The 17,783-nt window shown below is 36.7% G+C and overlaps 1 protein-coding gene across 3 annotated transcripts in view; it reads right to left on the bottom strand.

Annotated features, from left to right (window-relative positions):
* LOC123524970 (phosphotriesterase-related protein-like) overlaps positions 1-17,783 on the bottom strand; it is a 35,087-nt gene that overhangs the window by 9,709 nt on the left and 7,595 nt on the right. For 2 of the 3 annotated variants that reach the window (XM_045303619.2, XM_053538299.1), the window contains exons 2-8: positions 12,022-12,153; positions 11,225-11,387; positions 9,057-9,129; positions 5,430-5,541; positions 4,619-4,771; positions 3,063-3,227; positions 1,713-1,930 (exon numbers count right to left, since the gene is read on the bottom strand). In XM_045303619.2, coding sequence (XP_045159554.1) covers positions 1,713-1,930; positions 3,063-3,227; positions 4,619-4,771; positions 5,430-5,541; positions 9,057-9,129; positions 11,225-11,387; positions 12,022-12,043 — 906 coding nt within the window. In that variant the 5' untranslated portion in view covers positions 12,044-12,153. Of the gene's footprint in view, positions 1-1,712; positions 1,931-3,062; positions 3,228-4,618; positions 4,772-5,429; positions 5,542-9,056; positions 9,130-11,224; positions 11,388-12,021; positions 12,154-15,550; positions 16,552-17,783 lie in introns of those variants that run through there. The other variant, XM_053538300.1, reaches the window with a different exon arrangement.

Here is a 17,783-nt window from a genome sequence, read left to right as displayed (position 1 = left end):
GTAGTGATTAATACCTCCCACATATGGGACAACAGTTTGAAGTTAGAGCCAAATCAATTCAGTTATAACCAAGATAGAGTGAAAGTGCATCAATTTCTTAGGATAAAAGGGACATAATTTGAGGAACATTTCTGCAAGAGTGGGTGATAATGTAGAACAACTATATCAAGTCTGAATCAAATCTATTTAGAGGGAAAATACATAAAAACGTTTACACTGCATGAAATTAAAATTAAAAAGAGAGCATAATTCATGTAATATCTGAGGCTGAGTTATGCACCTTGTTTTATGTAGTGTGTGTGATAGTATATGAAAAACAAGAGCTGTCTCCATAGGATGACATATGCCCCCGATGGCACTTTGAATGAGTAGTTATGGCCGATGTTAGAGTTTAGGACTTTTGACCTACAGAGCTGGGTCTTGCGTGCGACAAGTTGTCTTATTGTGTCACACATTCATACGTAGTTATTTTAAAATCCATGCATAAATGACAAAGATATGGACTGGACACCCCATCAATGCACTATCATGAAAAATGACCTTTAACGTCTAAGTGTGACCTTGACCTTTGAGCTACGGACCTGGGTCTTGCGCGTGACACGTCGTCTTACTGTGGTACACATTCATGCCAAGTTATTTGAAAATCCATCCATCGATGACAAAGATATGGACCGGACACGCCCATCAATGCACTATCCTTTAATGTCTAAGTGTGACCTTGACCTTTGAGCTACGGACCTGGGTCTTGCGCGCGACACGTCGTCTTACTGTGGTACACATTCATGCCAAGTTATTTGAAAATCCATCCATTGATGACAAAGATATGGACCGGACACGCCCATCAATGCACTATCCTTTAATGTCTAAGTGTGACCTTGACCTTTGAGCTACGGACCTGGGTCTTGCGTGCGACACGTCGTCTTACTGTGATACACATTCATGCCAAGTTATTTGAAAATCCATCCATCAATGACAAAGATATGGACCGGACACGAAAATTGCGGACAGACTGACAGACCAACAGACCGACAGACGGACAGATGGTTCAAAAACTATATGTCTCCCTTCGGGGGCATAATAATTTAAGTTTAAATCAAATGCTTTTAATAATAAAACTTTAACCTTAAATTCTATGTAAAAATGAGGTATTAGTTTTGAAATATCAGTTCCAAAGCTATGAACCTTATGTTATATGATACAAGTGATGATGTGGAACAACTTTTTTAAGTTTAAAGCAAATTCATTCAGCAATAACAGAGAAAGAGTGAAAGTGATCAAAATCTTAACATGAAAATCTAGGTAAAAGAGGGAATAACTCATGAAATATTGGTGTCAGAGTTATGGGCCTTGTGCATATAATTTTGTTAACGATGTGGAACAAATGTTTTAAGTCTGAATCAGCTCCATTTAGTAATAACAGAGATAGAATGAAAATGCCTCAAATCTTAATATGAAATTCTAAATAAAGTGGCATATTTCATCAAATATTGGTGCAAGAGTTATGGCTCTTATATAATATGATGTTGGTGATGTTGAGGGATAACTGTTTCACATTTGAAGCAAGTCAATCAGTTTATAACAGAGACAAAGTGAAAGTGCATCCAATCTTTAACCAAGCTGTGAATGAGGACGCCATCATCACAACAAGTAGAATAGCTCTTCATGTATAGTAAAGCTAAAAAAGGCATATTTGGGAGATTTGAAGTACTTACAAGTCTATGTTTTGTATGTATATCATGAGATGCTGTTATTTTATCCTGGAATCCATTTTCTATGAGAAATTTGATCCTTTGTATACGTTCAGCATCGCTAGGCATATCTATAGTAGGCGTCTGCTGATAGTACGAACATTCAATGCCAAACAGATCATATTCTACATAACATCCTAGCTCGGCAAACTCTAACAACTGTGGTATATCTGATATTGTTCCTGGAAGAGAAAGAAGATTGAACTAGAAGGTGTTTTTTTCATAAAAAACATACGTCTCCCCCCTATATATACCTTTAGCTCTGACGGCCATTTTTGCAGCGAAGTGGAACGTATTGGCGATATGCATAACTAGGCTTGGTATTGATCTCTCCTGTGAAGTTTTGTTGAAATCCAGCCAGAAGTTTGACCTGTGGAAGCCGGACAAGATTTTTCTATTTTTTAGCTCTGGCGGCCATTTTGTGCAGCGAAGCGGAACGTATTGGCAATATGCATAACTATGCTTAGTACTGATCACTCCTGTGAAGTTTCGTTGAAATCCAGCCAGCAGTTTGACCTGTGACAGCCGGACAAAATTTTTCTGTTTTTAGCTCTGGCGGCCATTTTGTGCAGCAAAATGGAACGTGCCCGCGAAATGCACAACTACGCTTAGTACTGATCACTCCTGTGACGTTTCGTCGAAATCCAGACAGCAGTTTGACCTGTGAAAGCCGGACAAGCTTAATGCGTACGGATAGACAGACGGACAGCGAAGGCAAAACCAATATGTCTCCCCCGTTTTATGGGGGGAGACATAATACAACTGAGGAACATTTGTGTACAATCACTGTAACTTCAGACCAGTAACTTCTTAAAGCTCCCAATACATGATGATGATATGCTGTTTACTCAACATCTTGACAGACACAGATAGTAAGAGATACAGTAAATATGATGACGTACCACTACTAACACGACTAAAAGTGCTTGCTATGTTGGTACTGCCCACATCTCTGAACAAAGGCCACCTTCCCACTAAGATCATTTTCATGCCTTTATTCTCAGGCTTGACTGTATATTCATAAAGGGAAAAGTGATCACATGGCCATGTATTCTGACAACTCCAAATAATTTGAATAGTCTTAGTAGAGGGTCAATCAAGGAACATTTCCATGAAATAAATAGATATTATTTCAAAACTGGACCAGCTGTTTGGGTGTAGATGTTGATTTTTCTATTTCTAACTCTGGTGTGCTCTATGTTCAACAAAACAGAACTGTGTGAACAACTTTGAGATATCATAAAACAACAGACAAAGAGTGAACACAATGGATTGAGCACTTTGTGCTCTGGTGAGTTTATAAAGGATGCTTACTATCCATATGTGACATCACAACTCGACTTGCATGACCACCAGCCTCCTGATATATCCTCATAATCTCAAATGGTGATTCCGGTGCCCGGCCTGGATGTATTATAACTGGACAACCAGTATCACATTCCACCTGAGCTGCTGCTTGTAGTACCCGTTTCTCAGAATCTAAAAAGCAGAAACTCATAGCAATACAGTCTTTCCCTAAAAATAAGTCAGTTGCATGTAACTTACAATTGGTATACCATGACATGTTCCTCCATGTTCATTACAGCAAAGGGAAATAACTCCTTTCCTTTTGAGTTACAGAAAAAAAAAACTTTTCTAAAATGAGTAGCTACACATGAAATTATTTTTGATATGAAATATGAACTTTTGTCTGTCCATGCACAAGAATTAATATTCTCTGCAAAGGAAGATCCATCACAGCTTAATTTGAATAAAGCTTCTTTTCAAAATATTATTCTCTCATTGAATGACTTGCCAGACAAATGCCAGTTGTCCAGTGCAGCAAATAGTTTTGACTATCGACTGGTAAGCATTCAGAAGATTTTTCATTACATGACATCAGAAAGAAATTTTGATAACGTTTTTTTCTTTCAAATTTTGATGTTAGTCAAAAATACATTTTGTGTTGAATATAGATGGTCATTATGTCACACACTATGGACTGGCGACATATAAAAAAAGAGACATGAAGTAATAATTTCTTTTTTCTTATAGCATAATAAGACTTATTTTTAAAAAAATTATACACTGATTAAATGGCAATGGCCGGCCTGACGTGGTTAAAAGCATGTTAACTATATACCTTAACACAAAAATGAGTACTAAATTGATTGAATCAGTTATTTTTAAAACATACAAAATATTCACAGAAACAAATTTTTTAATGCAAAGGCACTGCAAAATAACATCAAAAATGATGTCACACATCCACGGCAGTCCAATAAATGGTTACTGTGTCCACTACCTGTTGTTGTCCTTGGTTACTGTGATGGTGAGTCTATCCTGTGCAATTTTGTTAATACTTATATTGACCTTTACCCTGCTAAATTTCTAAAATGGTCTATTATTCAATTTGGGCAGTACCATTTATTATTAGAAGGGGTGTTCACGGAAAATTTACTGCCTGAATAGCGAACAGTGCAAACCAATGCAGATGAGCTCGCATGTATGTGCAGGCTCATCTTAGTCTGCACTGGTCCCAAAGGCAGAATCACTTGCTGCCAGCAAGCTAAAGGTTAAGATATATAATATAAATAATATTTTCCATTTCATTTATTTTATGTGGTGATTGGTCACATACTGAAAAAGTTGTTTAATAGGATGTACATCTACAGCAAAAACGTTTGGGCATGATTTAAAGTGGTCCCTAAATAAGAAGATGCTTAATACTGGTGGTCACATGTACTATCCTTGTGTTCACAGGTATGTAATGGACAATAAGAAACGTCCATGACAGGACTAGTTATAACTGTATAGTTGAACAATGCAATATAATTTATGAATTTGCTCATGCTTTAATATAGTAAAAGAGAAAAAGAAGCCACACCTACTTCCAAGTGGAAATGAACAGCCAAGTTCTCCAACTACACCAGCTTTTATACCGGTCCCCTCACATCCATATTGTATGTCCTTGGCCATAAAGTCCACAAATTCTTCTACAGTACCATCCACAGTACTGGGACGTGAAGATTCCACATAGTAACCTGGTGGGGAATGACAGGATAAATCACTATAGTTACTGTTTGATTCTTTTGTTCCATTTAATAGCACTTGCAGTCATCATTTGTGCCGCGCCATGAGAAAACCAACATAGTGGGTTTGCGACCAGCAAGGATCCAGACCAGCCTGCGCATCCGCGCAGTCTGGTCAGGATCCATGCTGTTCGCTAACGGTTTCTCTAATTGTAATAGGCTTTGAAAGCGAACAGCATGGATCCTGACCAGACTGCGCGGATGCGCAGGCTGGTCTGGATCCATGCTGGTCGCAAAGCCACTATGTTCGTTTTCTCATGGCACGGCTCATTTACTTAATGCAACAATCTCCTTAATTCTAAACAATACAAATTAAATCTCCACAAACTACTTACAAATTTCCCACAAGGCTGACTCAAGTGGACACAAGTTCTATTAATATTAGTGGTGACATCTCGCTAACGAACTAGCCAACTGCACATAATAAATTAATGCAAATTCCATGATAAAATATTTAGAATGAAAATAAATTCCTTTACTCTGCTACAAAAAAATCTTAGACTACCTTTGAACAATCTTTAACATTTCCAAGTAATGGGAAACTATTTTCTAATGCTCCACATTGCAATGTTACAATGTATGGAAAAAATGACTAAGTTTTAAAAACTACCTGTTCCTGCTACAACGTGAACCCCTGTTGCCATGGACAAGTTAGCCAGAACTTGTGCATTGGGGTGAATGCCATAGGTGGTGTTATCAACCACAAGACCACCTCCATTTCTCTGTAACAAACATGCATAAACATCTGTATAAAACAAGAGCTCGTCGAACACGAAATGCCCCCCTTGATGCATTTAGTAATTGCACAAGGAACAGAAATTATATGCACACTGTAAATAAGTATATGTAAACCATGTGACCCACAGGGCGGAGCCATATTTGACCCTTGGGGAATAATTTGAATAATCTTAGTAGAGGATCACTAGATGATGTCATATACAAAATATCAAAGCCCTAGGCCCTGTGGTTTTGGACAAGAGGTTTTTCAAAGTTTTTTCCTATATAAGGCTATATAAACCATGTGACCCTAGGGGTGGGGCCATATTTGACCCCAGGGAAATTATCTGAACAATCTTGGTAGAGGACCACTAGATTTTGCTACATACCAAATATCAAAGCCCTAGGCCCTATGGTTTTGGACAAGAAGATCAGAAACCATTTAACTGTTCCTGGCCAATGTGACCTTGACCTCTGACCTAATGACCTCAAAATCAATAGGGGTCACCTGCTGGTCATGACCAACCTCCCTATCAACTTTCGTGATCCTAGGCCTAAGCGTTCTTGAGTTATCATCCGGAAACTGTTTTACTGTTCAGGGTCACTGTGACCTTGACCTTTAACATACTGACCTCAAAATCAATAGGGGTCATCTGCTGGTCATGGCCAACCTAACTATCAATTTTCCTGACACTAGGCCAAAGCGTTCTTGAGTTATTGCCTGGAAACCATTTTACTGTTCCTGGTCACTGTGACCTTGACCTTTGACATACTGACCTCAAAATCAATAGGGGTCACCTGCTGGTCATGACCAACCTCCCTATCAACTTTCGTGATCCTAGGCCTAAGCGTTCTTGAGTTATCATCCGGAAACTGTTTTACTGTTCAGGGTCACTGTGACCTTGACCTTTAACATACTGACCTCAAAATCAATAGGGGTCATCTGCTGGTAATGACCAACCTCCCTATCAACTTTCATGATCCTAGGCCCAAGTGTTCTTGAGTTATCATCCGGAAACCGTTTTACTATTCAGGGTCACTGTGACCTTGACCTTTGACATACAGACCTCAAAATCAAAAGGGGTCATCTACTGGTGATGACCAACCTCCCTATCAACTTTCATGATCCTAGGCCCAAGCGTTCTTGAGTTATCATCCGGAAACGGATAGGTCTACATTCCGACCGACCGACCGACCGACAGACCGACCGACCGACATCTGCAAAACAATATACCCCTCCTTTTTCAAAGGGGGGCATAATAAAAATGCTTTCCAACACTTCATGTTGTTACAACAAAATATCCATTGTGCAGTATCATCTAAATGAAGATATAAACTGTTTGAAGTTGCAGGGGATGGGCATGAGAGGTGGGCTTATAATTAGAAGAGAAATTCTTTATTTCTAAAACTTGATTGTAAATATAAATGTCATTTTAGTGCTTCAAGAAAATGATGCACTCTTCAGATCTTTCCCCACTATTTCCTCTCCTGCATCATATCATTATGGGACTGCATCATGACAGATTGGTTAGACAGGCCCAAACACAAGTCTGATCTTATTTCCAACACCAATGTTTAAGAAGTGTAAAATTATTTCTTTTCAAACAAATTGGAAAATATGAAAAATGTGTTTACGTATCAATGTAAAACTTCTTTCAACGAAATATTTCAGTTCAATGTTTGGGAACACATATAATATTCATATATAATTTTACCCATCTTGGGCCATATTTGAACTAATATATTGATACTGGCACATATAACTTAACATTACCGCCAATACTAAGGTATTGGAAAAAGTCCATGGCACACTGCTTTATACCAAGTTTGGTGAAGGTTCATGAAGTCGTTCTTGAGAAGAGGTCATTTAAGCATCTTTTCGATCTAGTTCTAGCGGCTCCTATAAGTGGCCAAGCAAAACTGTTTGAACAAACTTTTGAGAGGTCCATACAAGGATGCCACAGACCAAGCTTGGTGACAATCCTTCAAGTGGATCATAAGAAGCTGTTTTCAGTTTTGTTTTTAATTTTCAGCTATGGCGACCCTTAAAAGGTACCAAGCAGAACATCTGAACAAACTTTTAAAAAGTCCCTGCAAGGATGCTACTGTTTGGTAATTATCCATTAAGCAGTCCATGAGGAAAAATTCATTAAAAGGTTTACCATTTTTAGCTCTGGCAGCCATTAAAAAGGGGCAGACCCATTTGAATAAAACTGAGAGAGGTCCATGTCAGCATGCTACAAACCAAGTTTGGTGAAGATGCATCAAGTGGTTCATGAGAAGAAGTTGTTCAAAGGTTTTTCTATTTTCAGTTCTGTATGCCAGACCATCCACCTATACATTGTACTTATAAAAGCTATACTAATAGCTCACCCTGAGCAAACTTCAAGTCAGCTTAACCCTTAGCCTGCTAAATTTCTAAAATGGAATGGTCCATCATTCAATTTGGGCAATACCATTTATTATTTGAAGGGGTGTTTGTTGAAATTAATTGACTGAATAGCGAACAGTGCAGACCATGATCAGCCTGCACGGATGTGCAGGCTGATCTTGGTCTGCACTGGTCGCAAAGGCTGAATCAGTTGCCGCCAGCAGGCTAAGGGTTAAGATGTGAGACTCTGCCAAGCATTTAATCATTGCCACTTAGCAAGTTGTATAAATTAAGACTCCTTTTTATCATATCTTTGCTTTTCAGCTGAAACATCATTTTACCTATCACAGACAAAGTCAGTTCAACTAATGTCTTCTACACACGAAACAACATAAATGTCAAGATGTTAACACCCTAGTGTAATATAAACAAGAGTGCCAGAATGTCACAACATACGCCCGTCACAGCAAATTTCTTTACTCTAGCACCTGTATTTGCAAATGGAATTTTAATTTTGTGGTTGTTTAGTAATTATTGTAATTAGACTAGTAATGAAAGTTACAATCTAAGCTATTTATAGTAACAACAAAGGGAAGTTATTCTAAAGCAGGGACCTGCGCATGACACTTCGTCTCATGATGGTGTACAATTGTGCCAAGTTACATCAAAATCCCTCCATGGATGAAGAAGAAATGCTTCGGACAAAGTCATTCTTGTATCTGACCTTTGGCATCAAAGTGTGGCCTTGACCTTAGATTTAGGGACCTGGTTCTTGCGCATGACACTCCGTCTCGTGGTGGTGAACATTTGTGCCAAGTTATATCAAAATCCCTCCATGCATGAAGAAGATATGCTACGGACAGTCATTCTTGAATTTGACCTTTGACCTCCAAGTGTGACCTTGACCTTAGACCTAGGGACCTGGTTCTTGCGCATGACACTCTGTCTCATAATGGTGAACAACTGTGCCAAGTTTCATCAAAATCCCTCCATGCATGAAGGAGATATGCTCCGGACAAAGTCTGTGGACGCCGCCCGCCTGCCCGCCAGGGGCGTTCCCTAATACGTCCTGTTTTTCAAACAGGCGTATAAAAATAAGCATGGCTTTATTTTATTCCATGATGTCAAACATGTGATAATTAAAAGTACCTTGAAAAACTCAAGTTCTTCTTTAACAGCATCTTTCTCTTCAAACAGATGTGCATTATCATGACTGGAATATCTGCAATGAAGTAAATATTAAAATGAAGGTTTCAGCTATAAGGAACAGCTAAACTATTTCTTGCACATCAGTCTGGCATTTCTGGGATTTTACCAATGCCAGCAAAACCCATCTGGCACCCCCATTCTAGACGACTCTCATGCTGTGACTACAATTAACAGTTCATGTATTGATTTACTAGTATATATTATTTATGTAAAATCTGATAAAATCAAATAGCTTGATAGTTCCTTTTTGTTCCTTAAAGTATATATCTTGATTCAAAATAAGTATTTTTATGGAAAAAAACATAATGTTATTCTACAAACGATAAAACTAAACTTGAACTTTGTTGTTGCGTATCACTGAAACGTCATGATGACGTTATAAGTGTTAGTTTCCAGTGGATGTTAGTTTCCAGCATGTTGTTTAAATATGCTACTGTAAGAAAGAGTGCTGCAAAGAAAGTACTATGTTTGTATTTTAAAAATTGTAAAACAAATGGTATGCAAGAAATATTCTACTATTGGTTGTAGATGCAGATGATAGTATCAAACTCTCCAACAACTCTTTTGGTCGTAACTTGGCAGAGTCACTTTGCTCTGCCCTACATAATTATATTTAAGAATTAACTAGGTATACATTTATAATCAGTGATGACATATTTATAGTATCACTGGGCTTCCTAAGATTTCATTAGTTTAGTTATTGTACCACAGGTGCTCATCTCATCTTGGTATCTATATGGTACCCCCACCCACCCCACTATTGATCTCTTTTAAGTTTTAACCAATACATGGACTGGTATAAAGGTTAAGAAATAAGAGCTGTCTAATGACAGCACACTCAACTATTTGAAGCTCCTCCCATCTAATACTACCTTACATACAAAAGCTTTAGCAAAATTTTCTAAGTTGACAAAGGGGCATAAGTTTGCAGAAAAGGAACCAGGCTCAGCTACTTATTTCATGATGCTGATGACTTATGAAAACATTTGGTGTAATAGTTCCTGTGAAACCTGCTTACATGCAAAACTTTCATCAAAGTTTCTAAGTGCAAAAGAAACATGATGTCAAAAAATTCTGTAGAATCTGAAAACAACTGGTCAAGTAGTTTCTAAGAAACATGCCTACATTCAAGGGGCATAATTTGACAAATAAAAAAGCTCAGTTATGTGACTTGCACTTTGAGCTCTCATGATGCTGAAGACATGTGCCAAAAAACACACAGGAGGTTGGCGGCTAAGCCCTTTACTTCCTTTTATTTACATTAAATAAAAAATGTTTATACCTGATAAATATGCAAGTTCTTTCAACTTCCAGGTACACTCAACTGCCACTTTCTGCCATCACTGGGGTTCAAACAAGCAGTCAGGAGTCAAACAATTGACCCCTATACCACCATGCCTTCCCTCTTGGACACAAAAAAGAAACGAGAGGCCTAAAAATGCACCAAGTGCCTTCATTTGAATAAACTTTGGAGAGGACCTTATAATGATGCTACAGACTAAGTTTGATGAAGGTCCATCTAGCATTTCATGAAAAGTTGTTTAAAGGTATTTTCATGGTTAGACCTTGTGGTCCCTAAATGGGGCGAAGAGCCCCCATTTGTAAAAAATTTGGGAGAGGACCTTTTAACAATGCTACAGACCAAATTTGATGAAAATCCATTATGCGATTCATGAGAATATATTTAAAGGTTTTTCATTTTTTAGCTCTGGCAGCCAATAAATGGGGCCAAGATGAACCATATGAACAATGTTGAAAGAGGTGCATGCCAGGATGCTACTGACTAAATTTGGTTTAGTCCTGAGAAGAAGATGTTTAACCCTTAGCCTGCTGCAGGCGAATTTAACAGCCTTTGCAAACAGCTTGGAACCAGATCAGACGCCGATAAATCGGCGTCTGATCAGGTTCCAAGCTGTTTGCTACTCTGACAATATTTCTTCCAATTTTGGAGCAAACTGAATGAACTTTACAATTTTAGCAGACGACATTTCCAGCAGACGACAATTTATCTAGCATGCTAAAGGTAAAGTAAAAATATTGACGCAGGACACTGGCTCATCCACTTATACTAATAGCTCACCAAAGTTCAGGTGAGCTAAAACACTTACGGGTTATGTGTGATCCACCATCCTATATCTTGTGAGAGGGGTTTGTCACAATATTGTTGGAATTCAACAGGTTGCTTCCTCAACATCAAAGCATCAGCATTACATATAAGATGTTCATGTGGCAGAATAACCCCTGCATCTGCTGGGACAATACCTCCCATAACTGTAATACAATTATAGAAAATATACAACTGCAACTAAATTTGTAAGACCTAAAAATTAAATAATGTCAAGGTAATATAACATTATTGTTGTGTTTTAAAACCTTGCAAATGTGAGTGTGAGGAAGAATAGTTATTTAACAAATTTATACTATCAAATTACAAAAGCCAATACTGTATGGGAGTATTCATTAACATTACAAGTAATGAATTTTTAAAAGTCTTAAACCATAAAACAATTCTAATCTTATTAACCTACATTTTACAGTCATGATATGCAAATAATTACAAGAGGAAGGTACAAGGTCATACCCAGTAACTGTAATGTATTAATGCTTTGCAAAATGCAAGTAAAGTAATATATCGATTGTTTAAAACCTTATTATCATTTTCTGGTAGGGCTAAAATAGACAAGGATGCAATGAGCAAAATTTATTGCTGAACTTCACCATTTTTTTATGCATACAAGTAACTTTACCATAAAATTTCCTTAAAAGGGTCATTTAATGAATGGCTTTACAGTATCTTTTAGGTAAACACCCCTTTTAACAGTCAATGGTACTGTCCAAATTGAAAGATGGACAAGTTCATTATAGAAATTTAGCAGGGTAAGGGTATCAAAGAGACAGCACTTACCTGTGTTAATTTTCCCGTCCATTATAATCTGCTACCTAGATATTATGAATGCACAGGGATAAATGCTCATACATTTAGACGTTAAACTTCTATCCTAAACTACTGTGTCATCCAGTTGATATATGGTAACACCTGAAATATAGCGTAACTATTGTAATACTTCAGTAACTATTAAAATATTTCATCTAGAGATTATGATATCCATTTTAACAAGATATAATTCATGCCAAGGCGCATCATCATGTGACAGTAAGGGAAAAAAACTTCAGTAATATAATTATCCTGTTTCAAACACGAACATGTATTCAATAATTATGTAAATAAAATACCTCATAACTTGCAAGTAAGGAAGTCATGAATAAATATTTAAGTTGCAAATGACAAAGTTTTAAAGGGAACAGGCAAAAAGCAAAAAAAAAAAAGAAAGTTAAATGTACTGTAATCTTAGGCATTAAACTAAGTATGTATGATTAACTGACCTTTTCGTTCCTTAAAGAAATCCCTAATAGAATAAACAACAAGTTAAAAATTTCATAAATATTGCTTAAAATATGTGACTGTTCACCTTATAAAGTAAATAAACTGTTTCTGTTAGTATCCTAGTTTGAAAGTATAATTAAACTGTCATAAAATCATCTCATGCATAATATTATTTTGCATAAAACTCAGAAAACGTATCAGATGTTATCCTTTCAAAGTCTCCTGAGATATTCAGGTTTGTATGCAACCATCATGGCAGTAAAACACTCTAATGATGATTGGTCGAGCAGTTAAGCTTTGTTTTATAACTGTTTTCACTTATCGAATCTACTTCAGATATGAACTATTTGCTATGAAAACTGAAGATCCTAAGCTTTAGCTGTGCTACTTCAGCAGGGCTCAACCTTAAGGACTGCCCTATTGCCAAGGGAAAGTAATCATGGAGTGCGGGCAGGCAAAAATTATACAGTGCATTCGCGATGCTACGAATCGCAATTTAACGAAATACCGGTATACTACGAAAAGGTGTTGTGGACCCGGCTGCTTTCCTTCTTATTTCTATGTAACAAAGTCGCGGTTTTACGAAAATGCGGTTTTACGAAAAATGCGCTCCTACGAATGTATTGTTATGCCCTTAAAGCCTGTTTTCAACTTGTTTTAGTTGCGATTTTACAAATGTATCATCTAAGTTTTCACACTTTCCTTTACGGTGTGAAAATGCTTTAGAGTGGAAAGTGTCACTACCATTTAGCTGGGCGTATACAGTGATTAAAGTGTGAAAACTTAGTAATTAAATTCGAAACACATACACTGTACACTATGAAACATGTTAGTTGTTATTTTTTTCTCCTATAACTATCCGATCGGATGGCATACAAGTCACACTTGCATCGATATCTATACGTCTCAAACCATCACTGCATAGAGAAAATAAAACAATATTTAAGTCCTGATCGTCTGTATATTGTCGTTTTATTATACCAAACAATTCAGTATAGGGTAGCTGAGGGTATCGGATTATGCAACTGCGATTTTTTTTTCTCGTGCAACAATGTACCCTGTATATGTTTTATGTACAGTGAATAAAAAGTGAAGAAAACAAAAACCCGTTCTACATTCTACATACCATCTGAGCTCTGATTCGAATAAGGTTTATAGTAAACCCAAATGTATATAATAAGATTGGTATACATGTACTCCGATACGAAAATCACATGTTTAAATATCACGGGTTACGACGTGTAGATATTAATGTGCTGTATAGCGAAATTTCCCATGCTACGCTCGAACGAAAATGCGATATTACGAAAAAAACGACCGGTCCCTTGGCTTTTCGTAGGATCGTGATTGTACTGTACACAGATGCCAGACGGCAAGTGAAATGAAAGGTCCAAAGAAATATTTCTCAGAAAACCATGCACTATTTTTTTGGCTATACTGCACTGCAATATCTCATCACATCACCCATGTGTTAAATTTGGTCAACCATAATTTGGGTTTGGGAAAGTAAAAATATTGTTGAAGTTGCCCTATTGGCAAGTGCCCTAAAAAGTTCAAGTCATTCCCTGTTCAGTAAACAGGACAAATTTTTATTGTACAAACTAAGTTTTTTTTATCTTGATAGCTTTGCTTATAAAACCTGATAAATCAACAAGTTCAATTAACTTTTGGGTCTTAAAATTGCAGAAATAGAAATTGGATACTTTCTGTTTAAATAAGTTTATACTAATCTATTTTAGGTTGATTGTGAAGTTCTTGAACCTATATATGCTTCCGACACCTCATTCCTGATGAAATCCATTGCCACTAGGGTATGAGAGAAGAGAAGCCAGTTTCCCTTATAATACTGAGCACCAAGCAAGGTAGCTACTGGTACCACTTTTCATGTCTCTGGTATGATGTGGTGTGTGACCTAGGATCAAGCCCACCACCTTCTGCACTCTAAGCAGAAATTCTACCACTAGACTATCAGTGCAGTAAGGTCACTGTGCCTACAAAGCTCAATGAAGTGCACAGTGCAATTAAGACAGAACAGTAATTCAGTAACCATACTTAAAAGTTATTATTTTGTATGTTCCTATACTTAAGTGTTACAAGAGATGCAGCAAGGATGGGGATTTCATTCCAAAATTGCATCCTAAAGAAACACTTTCTAAAATTAAACCTTACAATTTGGACTTGATAGAAATTCACCAAGATGCTTTATCAAAAATAAATCCCATCATATCTTCAGAGAAAGGGGCCTCCTTGGCTGAGTGGTTTAAGTCACTGACTTCAAATCATCTGCCCGATGTGGGTTCGAGCCTTGCTTGAGGCACAGAATTCTTCATGTGAGGATGTCATCCAGCTTGCTAAAGGAAGGTTCCACCCAGGAGTTTCTGTGTGATGAAATAATGCACAGAGGGGCACCTATATCACAATATCATTATGGAAGGCTAACTGATAAATATAATTAAGTGACACAATGCTTACAATTGCATGCGTAAACAATTTTAAGAAAGAAATATACAAACATAAAACATACAAATTAATATTTGGGACAGAACATAAATTCCGATAATTATTTATGTACTTATTGTTAACTGATAGCTTGTCTTAAATTTGCGCCTCATTTCCAGCACAAAATATGCAAAAATTTGTCCTATGCAAACAAGATATCAAAGTATTTTCCACTAACCTCACTTACAGGAGAACAGCTTTCCACATAGAATCAATTATTTAGAGCATTGAACGTCTCATAAATCCTATCTTGGAAGCTCTAATTGGAACCAATTACAGTTTTTCAAAATGATGTGTGCATTTTATCTATAAACTACAGAAATCTCAGTTTCAATGAAAAATCATTGGCACTTCTGTGAATATCAGAGATTTATGACAAGATTTTGTCTTGCTTGGAAGCCTGATTCAGTTCAATTTCAGTTCAGTATGTGCAATAAAGCCTTAATCTATAACAGTGTTAAAAACTAGGAAAAGATTTCCTATCAAATGAGACAGACATCTTAAGTATCAGATTGATCTGATATGGAAAAAAAGTTTCTGTTGTGATTACCATATATTTCCTCATCAATGCCACCAAGTGTGTAGGGGCTTGGGGCACTATTTTATAAAGCTACTTGCCAGAGTTGGTATGAACTTTTTTAACAAGTTCACCTCAATCAAGTTTGGCATAGAATGTATGTAACACACTGAAAAATGAGAGAGAAAAGTTACATATTGGTAAAAAAAGCAAGAAAAATGCTGATTTTCTCCATTGTGTAAATTCATACGTCAATAAGTTTATACCAATGGTCACTTTCACACCACCAACAACAACAAAAAAATGCCAAAAAAATGTGAAAGAGTCATTTTGCGACCCCCTAAAAATAGCATATTTCTAGTAAATATAAATGAAACTTCTAATGAATGAATTTTAACAATTATAATTTGAGAAACCTGCTTAAATGCAAAACTGTAACCAAAATTTCTAAATTAGAAAGGGGTATAATTTGACAAAATAAAAGCTAGAGTTAAGTTCTTGTCATGTGCAGTCATCTCATGATGCCAAAGACACAGTATACTACTGGTGAAAGGGCTTCAAAACATCTAGTCTGCTGTCATTAGACAGTTCTTGTTGTCTTCTTGCCATCTTTTTATGTAGAACACTGAAACTGAATCTTCCAGGATTTTTTTCTGATATAATTATAAATTTAATGTCTCTCTAGTTCAATGGAAAAGAATACAATAATGACTATAATTTCATATCTGGAACTTTTCAAAACACGGATTTATTTGTATCTTATAGAACTTTTGATCGTATATCATTGTAGGTCCTATCATAATCATAGACAGTGAAACACTGGTATGTAATATTAGACAAAAATGCTGCCTTCTATTGTAGGAAATGAAATTAATATAAATATAAAATGAGATGTATTTTTAATCAAATAAACTGTCAGTAAAACAAATAGTTTTTATTACTCAGAATAGCAGAAAATCTAAACAAGAGATCACGAGTGATCTTGGCGCCCAGCATTGAGCCATTTTTGAATGTTCCAAATTTCAAGACTAGCTCAAGGTCAAAATCAAGGTCAAATTTCATTTCGGTACACAACACTGTGCATGTGGTCTAAATTTGAAAGCTGCAGCTTGAGAAATGTGAAAGTAGGTCACTAGATCAATTTCAAGGTTAAAGTTCATTTCGGTACACAAAACTATGCATGTGCTTCTAATTTGGAGGCTGTAGCTTGAGAAATGTGAAAGTTGATACTAGGCAAAAATCAATGTCAAATTTCAATTCAGAAAACAAAAATATGTATGTGGATCAAATTTGAAGCCTGTCGCTTCAAAAATGTGAAAGAAGGCCACTAGGTCAATCTCAAGATCAAAGTTCATTTCGGTACACAAAACTATGCATGTGGTCCAAATTTGAAGGCTGTAGCTTGAGAAATGTGAAGGTAGGTCACTAGGTCAAAATCAAGGTCAAATTTTATTTCGGAACACAAAACTATGCATGTGGTCGAAATTTGAAGCCTGTAACTTCAAAAATGTAAAAGTAGGTCACAAGGTCAATGTCAAGGTAAAAGTTTTTTTCGGTACACAAATCTATGCATGTGGTCCAAGTTTGAAGGCTGTAGCTACAGAAATGTGAAAGTAGGTCACTAGTCAAGATCAAAGTCAACTCATATCAAGGTTCATCTTGCCACTCAAAAATATACACGTGGTCCAAATTTGAATGTTGTAGGTTATGGACAAGAAGATTTTAGAAGTTTTTCCCTATATTAGTCTATATGAACAATGTGACTCCCGGGGCGGGGCCATATTTGACCCTAGGGGGATAATTTGAACAAACTTGGTAAAGAGCCACTAGATGATGCTACATTACAAATATCAAAGCCTTAAGCTTTGTGGTTTGGACAGGAAGATTTTCAAAGTTTTTCCCTTATAAGTCTATGTAAACCATGTGACCCCAGGGCGAGGCCATATTTGACCCTAGGGAAATAATTTGAATAATCTTAGTAGAGGACCACTAGATGATGTCACATACAAAATATCAAAGCCCTAGGCCCTGTGGTTTTGGACAAGAGGCTTTTCAAAGTTTTTCCCTACTTAAGTCTATATAAACCATGTGACCCCCGGGGAGGGGCCATATTTGACCCAAGGGCAATAATTTGAATTATCTTAGTAGAGGACCATTAGATGATGCTACATACCAAATATCAAAGCCCTAGGCTCTGTGGTTTTGGACAAGAAGATTTTCAAAGTTTTTCCTTATGCAAATCTATGTAAACTATAAAAATAAACAA

The sequence above is a fragment of the Mercenaria mercenaria genome, chromosome 3 (assembly GCF_021730395.1).
Source record: "Mercenaria mercenaria strain notata chromosome 3, MADL_Memer_1, whole genome shotgun sequence".
Classification (NCBI taxonomy): Eukaryota; Metazoa; Mollusca; class Bivalvia; order Venerida; family Veneridae; genus Mercenaria; species Mercenaria mercenaria.
This window is presented reverse-complemented; position numbering and strand designations above follow the sequence as displayed.